Raw genomic sequence first — 10,974 nt, forward strand, 5'->3', positions numbered from 1 at the left:
AATGAATACCCGTTTATCATCTGCATTTCTTCTTGGTGTAGCAATTTTAATGGCCAGTAGTGTAATATGACGAAGAGTTTAGTGCTGACTGGGAATCGAACCCCACTACACACAAGATGCGTTTCCAAAGATGTAACCGTGAATGAACTGGAACTAGCGACATCTTATCTATGGTGCGCGACGCTTACCATTACGCTACTAGCTGACAAGTAGCTACAGCACCTGCAGAAGTCAGTAACAATTCCTCCAGAACTTCCGCATTCCACAATGCTGTGAGATAATGCTTCTGCATCCTACACTGTTGGCAGTTCTGTTTAGGTGGCAGTTTCTTCATTTTACTTCGGTGATTACAAAATAGAGTCGAACGTATGCACTGGGTAACTGAGGCAGCTAGTTGATTGCGATTTGGTCAACCAAGTAAATGAATGTACTAAACATGCTCCAAACCACTACAGGGAGCCTGTGTGTCAGAATTCCGATCCAGTGTGGCGCAATGGCGTTATGAGGAGCGGGTTCGGTGGTCTGTTGGATTGATAATAGGTTCATATACTTACGGCCTGGGTTCGATTCCAACTTCTGCCGATGATTTTTGATAGGGAGAGACAGATACTATTCTCTTCTGGTTACACCAAGTGAAGAAGGTGTAATGGCGTTGTGGTCTGAAATTCACATTAGTCACATTAGTCGCGATATTCCTTCTCTACCAAGTAGACGTTAGGTTGAACCACAATAAAGTCAGGAGTGGCGACATGTAGAAACACTACCACCAGTAACCTTTATTATACTAGTTATTTATTTCTAGTGACGAAACAAACGCTATGTAGGCTCCAGGACGCATATTCCATCTTTTATTTGAGCTTCTGTAGGTCGATAAAATTGTTTCTAACTGGGAATGCAACTCAGACTGCCCTTAACGCGAAATTTGTATCTTTCGTGACAATACAGTTCGACTACAATTAGTAGTTTGTTCAAAACTGCAGATTCTTCAACATCTGTACATATTGCGCGTGAATGGGTTCGAATCCTGGCCAAGCACTAACCTTTTCATAATGTATTATCAAGCTCTAGCATGAGAACACCTATCTGCTGGTGGATAACAATTTTGATTTTTAATGCATTTTCATTCGTTGTCAACTCTAACGATATCTGACGTTTTTGACTCCCAGTGAGACACAGAACTATTTGCGAGATCACTGTAAGTTCAAGGATGCTGGTGGAGAAAAATTCGGTAGCTGACGTCTCTTTGTGTGTAGTCAACAACGATGTGTGTGGGGTTCGACTCCCAGTCAGCACAACACTCTTTGTCATATTATGTATAGTTCAAACATGCTCACATGTCGCTGCTGGTGTAAAAAAACCCATATTTAACTTTCGTTTTCTCTAGAATATAACAGCGATAGGTGTCCGGTTTGGAGTCCTGGGAAGGAAAAAATTAATGTTTCGTCTCGTCATTTCAGTTAAAACATCTAGCTACTGTCAAGAAAATCCGATATGCACAGTTGATTGTGCTTCGATAACAATAAGATTAGGTTCTGGGTTCGAATCCCTCTCCAACCCAAAGCTTTACCTCACGGCATTTCAAGTAAGTTGCTTGTGAATGAGCAATATTTAATATCTCTCGTTGTTCGTCAAGAGGGACTATAGATGTTGGGTAGTAATTCCCGTCCGTTAAAAATGTTTACGTTATGTAATTTAAAGTTGATATTTGCCAACTGAAACTGTCTAAAATCTAGGTACATCACTCTCTGTGTGCATAGTCAGGAATGACTGATAGTTTCCGTTAGTCACGAAATCTTTGCTTAGTCTGCATGACCTGGGTTCGAATCGATATGCAGAACGAGACGGTTCGTCGTGTCATTTGAAGGTCATACATATTCTGAACTAGCTGCTCGTGAATAACTTAAATTTTTAATGTCATTTTGTGTTAAATAATAAGCACGGTATGTTACTTTGAGGAGGAAATCATGAATACGACGAATTTACTACATGCATTACGTATCTGACGTAATAATGAGAGTGGTTTCATTTCAGGTATGTCATTTTTTGTAATAAATGTGTGCTTACAAGCCTTAAGGACAGTCTTATTTGTGATAAGGTGTTCCCTGATATTTGTAGTATCGTGGTATAACTTAACATCTTGAGCTATTGCGATACAGAGCAGTGTTTTCTAGTGGTGACTTATTGGAGCCATTTTCAGTAGTCAAACGACTATACCGAGAAGCGATTAGAGGATCTGCCAGACAGCTGCGTTATGCGGGTTGCATGCGAACCAGATGAAATGCAATTCAGGTCGTTCGGATACTTTCGAGCACGACTGTACGTTTTGTGGTCGACAATACTCGCACCCACCATCTTGTGACACCTAACCTTTATACACTCCTGGAAATGGAAAAAAGAACACATTGACACCGGTGTGTCAGACCCACCATACTTGCTCCGGACACTGCGAGAGGGCTGTACAAGCAATGATCACACGCACGGCACAGCGGACACACCAGGAACCGCGGTGTTGGCCGTCGAATGGCGCTAGCTGCGCAGCATTTGTGCACCGCCGCCGTCAGTGTCAGCCAGTTTGCCGTGGCATACGGAGCTCCATCGCAGTCTTTAACACTGGTAGCATGCCGCGACAGCGTGGACTTGAACCGTATGTGCAGTTGACGGACTTTGAGCGAGGGCGTATAGTGGGCATGCGGGAGGCCGGGTGGACGTACCGTCGAATTGCTCAACACGTGGGGCGTGAGGTCTCCACAGTACATCGATGTTGTCGCCAGTGGTCGGCGGAAGGTGCACGTGCCCGTCGACCTGGGACCGGACCGCAGTGACGCACGGATGCACGCCAAGACCGTAGGATCCTACGCAGTGCCGTAGGGGACCGCACCGCCACTTCCCAGCAAATTAGGGACACTGTTGCTCCTGGGGTATCGGCGAGGACCATTCGCAACCGTCTCCATGAAGCTGGGCTACGGTCCCGCACACCGTTAGGCCGTCTTCCGCTCATGCCCCAACATCGTGCAGCCCGCCTCCAGTGGTGTCGCGACAGGCGTGAATGGAGGGACGAATGGAGACGTGTCGTCTTCAGCGATGAGAGTCGCTTCTGCCTTGGTGCCAATGATGGTCGTATGCGTGTTTGGCGCCGTGCAGGTGAGCGCCACAATCAGGACTGCATACGACCGAGGCACACAGGGCCATCAACCGGCATCATGGTGTGGGGAGCGATCTCCTACACTGGCCGTACACCACTGGTGATCGTCGAGGGGACACTGGATAGTGCACGGTACATCCAAACCGTCATCGAACCCATCGTTCTACCATTCCTAGACCGGCAAGGGAACTTGCTGTTCCAACAGGACAATGCACGTCCGCATGTATCCCGTGCCACCCAACGTGCTCTAGAAGGTGTAAGTCAACTACCCTGGCCAGCAAGATCTCCGGATCTGTCCCCCATTGAGCATGTTTGGGACTGGATGAAGCGTCGTCTCACGCGGTCTGCACGTCCAGCACGAATGCTGGTCCAACTGAGGCGCCAGGTGGAAATGGCAGGCAAGCCGTTCCACAGGACTACATCCAGCATCTCTACGATCGTCTCCATGGGAGAATAGCAGCCTGCATTGCTGCGAAAGGTGGATATACACTGTACTAGTGCCGACATTGTGCATGCTCTGTTGCCTGAGTCTATGTGCCTGTGGTTCTGTCAGTGTGATCATGTGATGTATCTGACCCCAGGAATGTGTCAATAAAGTTTCCCCTTCCTGGGACAATGAATTCACGGTGTTCTTATTTCAATTTCCAGGAGTGTATTAAATCATTGAAATTACCAAATTTGAATTTATTTCAGGGTCGTAAGGTGTCAGAACCTGAGCACAGAAGTGTCACCACTTCGTCTTTCGAACGAAAGCCAGTTGTGCATATGGCATTATTTTTGGCCAGCATGTTCTCCGATCTCTCAACCACTGAAAACATCTGGTCAGTGCCATTGGGTACACGACATAATCATTTGTGGTTTGTATAGAAGGTAATTTGGACAACTGCCGTCACATTCCTGAGGCGCGAAGGCCAATGGCTGCGTGCCTTATCTCAAGTTTCCCGTGAATTGTTTACAACAAGACAGCAAGAGTCCTTGCTGCCCCGGCTGTTCTGCCCTAACTCGACACAGCGTTTATTCGACTGTCACCCCGGCCAGGATGTTCTCCGGTCTCTTAACCACGGAAAACAGCTGGTCACCGGCTGCCGAGACACTTGCACGCCACCAATCACCAGCCACTACGATTGATGATCACTCTCAATGGTCTGAAGCAGCGTGGAATGACGTGGCTATGTCTGTCATCCAAGCTCAGTTGCTCAGTTGCCCAGCCGGCCAAGAGTCGTTGCTAGTCCCAGAGGGGTCGGCTGAATATCTCCAAATCTCCTACAAATTAATCATGTGTTCATCGTACTGTACAGTAAGTTTAGTTTACTTATGCGGTGTCACCGCCAGACACCACACTTGCTAGGTGGTAGCCTTTAAATCGGCCGCGGTCCATTAGTATACGTCGGACCCGCGTGTCGCCACTGTCAGTAATTGCAGACCGAGCGCCACCACACGGCAGGTCTAGAGAGACGTACTGGCACTCGCCCCAGTTGTAAAGCCGACGTTCATAGCAATGGTTCACTGACAAATACGCTCTCATTTGCCGAGACGATAGCATAGCCTTCAGCTAAGTCATTGGCTACGACCTAGCAAGGCGCCATAGCTTTGATAATTAATATTGTGAAGCATGTATCATCAAGAGCGATGTTCTACAAATGTGGATTAAAGTTAAGTATTACAGCAACTGCGTCCATTTTCTAAGTTCTCATTTCCTTTTAACTGTTCCAGACCTCACGCCAATCTGCGTGAGCTTAACGCGTGCCTTTCGGCTTCCTCTCGTTGTGACTTGGCTGTCGTGCTAAGTCACAACAACTTATTTACTACTATTGCCGGCGTTGCGACAGTAATAGACACGTGTGAACTTCTGTGATTCATCAAAGCCTCTAAATCAAATGGCCTACATCTGTTACAAAACGGCCGGCCGGGGTGGCCGAGCGGTTCTAGGCGCTACAATCTGGAACCGTGCGACCGCTACGGTCTTAGATTCGAATCCTGCCTCGGGCATGGCTGTGTGTGATGTCCTTAGGTCAGTTAGGTTTAAGTAGTTCTAAGTTCTAGGGGACTGATGACCTCAGCAGTTAAGTCCCATAGTGCTCAGAGCCATTTTTTTTATTTTTATTTTTTTTTTTTGTTACGAAACGATGATGTCACTAACTACAATCGATCATCAACAAAGAATTATCAGTTGCACGAAAATCTAAAAGTATTGATTATTGATAAATAACTGTCACTCCAACATTTAGCTGTTAATTGTAGCTATGTTGCAGAAGCATTTGCCAACGGCCAAAATGTCTGAATTTTAACTGTATTGAATAATATACCAATACAGTCCACGGCGGAAAACACCCTGAAAAAAATCTGTGGAGACCGTTTCCACTAGCATCTGTTCATTAACTACTATATCTTATTTCGTGTCGAGCAGGCATTGTTAAGTAGTGGATGTGCTGTTAAAGTGTGAGAACGCTGTTGTGCAACAAAAGAATGTGTGTGACTTCTCAAGGGACCAAACTGCGTCCGCAGCTCGTGGTCGTGCGGTAGCGTTCCCGCGCCCGGGTTCCCGGGTTCGATTCCCAGCGGGGTTAGGGATTTTCTCTACCTCGTGATGACTAGGCGTTGTGTGATGTCCTGGGTTAGTTAGGTTTAAGTAGTTCTAAGCTCTAGGGGACTGATGAACATAGATGTTAAGTCCCATAGTACTCAGAGCCATTTTTTGGACCAAACTGCGGAGGTAATCGCTCCCTAGACTTACACACTACTTAAACTAACCTATGCTAAGAACAACACACACACCCATGCCCGAGGGAGGACTCGAACCTGCGGCGAGAGGGGCCGCGTAGTCAGTGACATGGCGTCTCTAACCGTGCGGCCACTTCGCGAGGCTGTTATGTAACAAATAGCACTGGAGCAGCACGTCTAACTCACGTTTCAAGACATTCGCCATATTTTTCTGAAGAAGAGAAAAGTGTGTACGAAGTTTCTTTCTCACACCTTCATACACGAACAAAAACGACCACACGTGGATGCATCCTGCAACTTGTCTGAGATTCAAGACGTGCACAGTTCTTTTGTCAGAAAAAATCGTCACGAGGGAAGAGACTTGGTGTTATCAGTACGAACCTGCCACAAAACGACAAATATCAGAAACTCACATCAAGGGTGAAAGCTTTGATGATATAACCGACATTCTAACCAATGTGACACGCGAGTTGATCAGCATCGGAAAGATGGACATTTATGACACATTCGCATGATTTGATTCAGCGTTCTGTGCGTTATACTCAAGTGAGAGGACACTACGTAGAATACCAGAAGCTTTAAAGGCACCATTGTAACTTTTCTCTATTTTTCATTTACCCAGTTTCGAAACATTTTGGACTACACTTCAGTGGATTCTAGGGAAGTTCGTTTTACGGACGTGACCTCAACCACGTAGCTGATGCTTCAGCAAAGGCTGCTCTCTCTTCCTCGACACAGCCGTTTCGTTATGGTGACCTGCTTCAAAACAATACAAACAGAAGGGAGGCGTATTGTTATACAGAGCAAGGGAACGCACTTCTGATGCAATCAAATATTTTGTGAATTTTGTTCTTTCTCACGGCTACACTATTCACATGGTATTCTCATACGTAAATCGAAGTCACTTTCACAGCCAAACTGCAGCACTTTTCTCATAGCTTTTCCGTGAGCATTATCACGATGTTCCGTTTCAGTCAATGTGGCGCGCCAGATGTAAATCAGTTCATAACGCGTTTTAAGTGGCTTAAACTGTTCACTGAACGTACCGTTTGCATTATTAAGTGGCACTGACGTACACATTAGTATAGTGATTAAGATAAAATAAGGCGTTCTCCTTGAGTAAAACCACATAACTACAGCAAAAACAAGTAATTCACATTTATCTGAAATTGACATAATAATGTATTGTTTGTCAATAATGATGATGCACATTTAGTATAAGGTTTGCATCATACAAAGAAACATTTCCCTTTGTTTGGCTTCTGATATACCAAATTCCTGTTAGTCGTCCTTCTTTTACTTCGATGCCCACTTTCTTTTATTTTGTAAACTCTTATTTTTATTTCTTCGAGTTGTTGGCTGTATTGTGCTAAAATACGAAAGGTGCACTTTTTCTAGGTTTTAACACTTTGACATCGTTCTATGCAGCTTTTACACCATCGACGTGTTTTTTAAGTTTCTTCCTATCTGCTCCGATCTAAAACCACATCATGCATCCAAGAAAACCAAATAAACAAATGGAGAAGGAATTAAACTTGAGGGAAATTACCAGTGGCGGTCAACAAATAATAATTTCTTTTCGGCGAATTTATGAAGCAAGATGTCAGAGAGAAAACAAAAAAAGAGCGTGTGCGGGCGTACTCACTGAAGCCGGGGCTGATCTGGTAGTGGACGACGCCGTGCGGCCAGCGGGCGCCCTTGGCCCGGATGCCGTTCCTCGACATCGGCTGGATGATGTCGCCCTGGAAGTACTCGCCCACCTCTTCTGGGTTGTGTCCGCTCTCGCTGCTCCACGACGACACTTTCTTGCCTGTAGCAGAACCCACCTCCACGTCACTAGCGGAATGCTGCAACTCTGTACAGACGACACAATGCCACTACAGTCGAAATCTTACGTTGTAAGTACCCCAGCATTAGTTCCTGAATCAGATCTGTTTCGTACTCTGTCAGTCTACGCTCCGTTGCCATTATCAGTCCAATAGAGAAGGTGTTGCCGACAAACAGGTTCATTACAATCAGCAACATTCACAATGAAGGTACAGCATCAGTGTTCTATTGGCATTTATCAAACAAGTGAAAGCTATTGCGTCACAGCCAGGTTCAACGAACTTTCCCGTCGTATCAAGAGAAATAATTTCTAGCTGAAAACATGTAGTACACTTATATGAAACACTGTTTAATTTTATTGGGACCAACTTCTACGTAATGCAGCGATGCTTATTACTATTACTGAGATAAAAATTACCCAAACATAACACTGCTAGAATATTATAAATGGCATGCACGAGTGTGAAAAAATGTCTCTGAGCACTACGGGACTTAACTTCTGAGGTCATCAGTCCGCTAGAACTCAGAACTAATTAAACCTAACTAACGTAAGGACATCACACACATCCATGCCCGAGGCAGGATTCGAACCTGCGACCGTAGCGGTCGCACGGTTCCAGCCTGTAGCGCCTAAAACCGCTCGGCCACTCCGGCCGGCGAGTGTGAAAAGCTCTCGTGCTTGCTCTCTTTTTATCTAGTGCTCTTGCTCTCTTGCTGTTAGGTGTTGAATGGAATTAGATCTTTGTCGCTGAGCTGTACTAATAAAAGTGAGTCTGATTTACGTGTGTGCACTGAACGTTCATTAAAACTAAATTGGGCATTATGACTACGTTATTTGAAAAGCTTCCTTAATTTTAGACAAAAAGAAAAATAGATTTCATTGATTAAAAGTCAGGAAATTAAATACGGAAGCCTTTCGTTTGGTTCGTGATTATTTCAAAAGCCATTTTGCTTGTAATAACTATTTGCATTCATTAGAACCTGCGACCATTTATTTTTCTCGAAGTCCGACAACTGTTTTTAGTGCAACTACTATGAAAGCAAACTTCTTTTCCTTGCACGGTCAGTTAAATATCAAACGATTGCTTCCACGCTATCTGTGGGCCACAGCTATTTTGCATTCCTGATTTTTACGAAAGGCTCGAGCTTTCTTATAATATTACTGCCAGAGGTGAACGTTTCAGAATAATTTTACGTAACATTTCATGCTGTTGAATATCAGATACAGAATGTAAAGCAAATTTCACGTTATTACAAGAGGTAACGTTATGTTATAAAGTACTAACGTCGGTCAGTGAGCTTCTTCACGGCAGCTGCTGCAAAAGTTCTCGTCTGAGAGGGATTTTATTTCAGTCAACGTTCACATAAACTGTTTAGTGACTATACTGATTTCGAATGATTTGTCATTATCAATAGCCCACAAACATTTCTTGGCTAATGATTGTGTCAAAAGTTACTAGAGTTCTACTAGATACCTCTGACACCGGGCAAACAAAATTCTATGTTGCCGAAAGGTGTAGCTGCGGACAGTAATCAGTTTTATTTGCCTTTGGTATATCGTATTATACGTCCAGATCTACAACAGGACTAATACATTTTAAAACCCATTTCGCACAATCGTCTACATGATAGATACTTTATTTCACATCTTGACATTGCGTCAACTGCTCCACAGTAATTGTCTGTGTTACGTTCGAAGACGAGAACGGCTGACGAAGCTTTGTGAAGGCGTCAAGTACAGTTATTCTCTAAATGACGATTGTCTAATGACAAGATCATCGAAAAATATTGCAATAATTGCCATTTATTGCGATTTGGACTGTAAGTAAAAATGTAATACACAGAAAAATTAATCAGACTTAAACTGATGTCATTTCATTTGTTTGACAACTGTTTCTACTCGATATAATTTCTTAAAATGTGTACAATGCATGTATACGGGTGTGTTCGACTGTAACGAAATGTAAATTACTGTGCTTAAATTACTGGTAGCAAAGACTAACGCAGAAGGTTATTTTAAAAATTATCTGTACATTATCTGATGTCAACAGAATTAGTCCATATTCTTCTCCTATCGGAACGTTAAAACTCCCAGTACCATCACTGATGTTCCAGCAGGTATTCATGGAATGATTCTGATTCATTCCGGGTTTCGTCAATGTAATACATTGTTGAACTACCTCTTCCTCTTGTATCGCCTATCTTTATAAGGGATGTCGTTCGTGGTGCGCTTATGTCACTTCTTTCAGTCAAAAGCTATCTTCTTAACATATCTGAAACCAATGTCTTTTAAAATTCTTCGCATTGACGAAGCACTGCCTTTAAGGCCAATTTACTTATGCATTTTGTGATATCGTTTCTTCCCACCTTATACAGGGTGTTACAAAAAGGCCAAACTTTCAGGAAACATTCCTCACACACAAATGAAGAAAATATGTTATGTGGACATTTGTCCGGAAACGCTCAATTTCCATGTTAGAGCTCATTTTAGTTCCTTCCACCTACGCTCAATGGAGCACGTTATCATGATTTCATACGGGATACTCTACCTGTGCTGCTAGAACATGTGCCTTTACAAGTACGACACAACATGTGGTTCATGCACGATGGAGCTCCTGCACATTTCAGTCGAAGTGTTCGTACGCTTGTCAACAACAGATTCGGTGACCGATGGATTGGTAGAGGTGGACCAATTCCATGGCCTCCATGCTCTCCTGACCTCAACCCTCTTGACTTTCATTTATGGGGGCATTTGAAAGCTCTTGTCTACGCAACCCCGGTACCAAATGTAGAGACTCTTCGTGCTCGTATTGTGGGCGGCTGTGATACAATACGCCATTCTCCAGGGCTGCATCAGCGCATCAGGGATTCCATGCGACGGAGGGTGGATGCATGTATCCTCGCTAACGGAGGACATTTTGAACATTTCCTGTAGCAAAGTGTTTGAAGTCACGCTGGTACGTTCTGTTGCTGTGTGTTTCCATTCCATGATTAATGTGATTTGAAGAGAAGTAATAAAATGAGCTCTAACATGGAAAGTAAGCGTTTCCGGACAGATGCCCACATAACATATCTTCTTTCTTTGTGTGTGAGGAATGTTTCCTGAAAGTTTGGCCGTACCTTTTTGTAACACCCTGGATGTATTTCAATCACTGAGTGCTTTAAAATATCGTTCTCAATACCATCCATTTGTGTAACAGGTGTCTAGCGATTTCGGTGTTTTCAAGGTGACATGAAAACAAATTTTCCTGAGGTTTCTACGGCTCTGACACTTTCGTTTGCAA

General features: G+C 44.0%; 1 protein-coding gene across 1 annotated transcript in view; it reads right to left on the reverse strand.

Annotated features, from left to right (window-relative positions):
* Positions 1-10,623, reverse strand: part of LOC126438167 (zinc metalloproteinase nas-13-like) — a gene marked incomplete at its 5' end in the record, with an annotated part of 66,283 nt that extends 55,660 nt beyond the window's left edge. Inside the window, 2 exons of the mRNA XM_050090543.1 lie at positions 7,509-7,668; positions 10,615-10,623. Of these exons, the coding sequence (XP_049946500.1) occupies positions 7,509-7,668; positions 10,615-10,623 (169 nt within the window). The remainder of the gene's footprint in view (positions 1-7,508; positions 7,669-10,614) is intronic.
* Between the last annotated feature and the right edge of the window lie 351 nt (positions 10,624-10,974).

Source organism: Schistocerca serialis, unplaced genomic scaffold (assembly GCF_023864345.2).
Source record: "Schistocerca serialis cubense isolate TAMUIC-IGC-003099 unplaced genomic scaffold, iqSchSeri2.2 HiC_scaffold_1261, whole genome shotgun sequence".
Lineage (NCBI taxonomy): Eukaryota > Metazoa > Arthropoda > Insecta > Orthoptera > Acrididae > Schistocerca > Schistocerca serialis.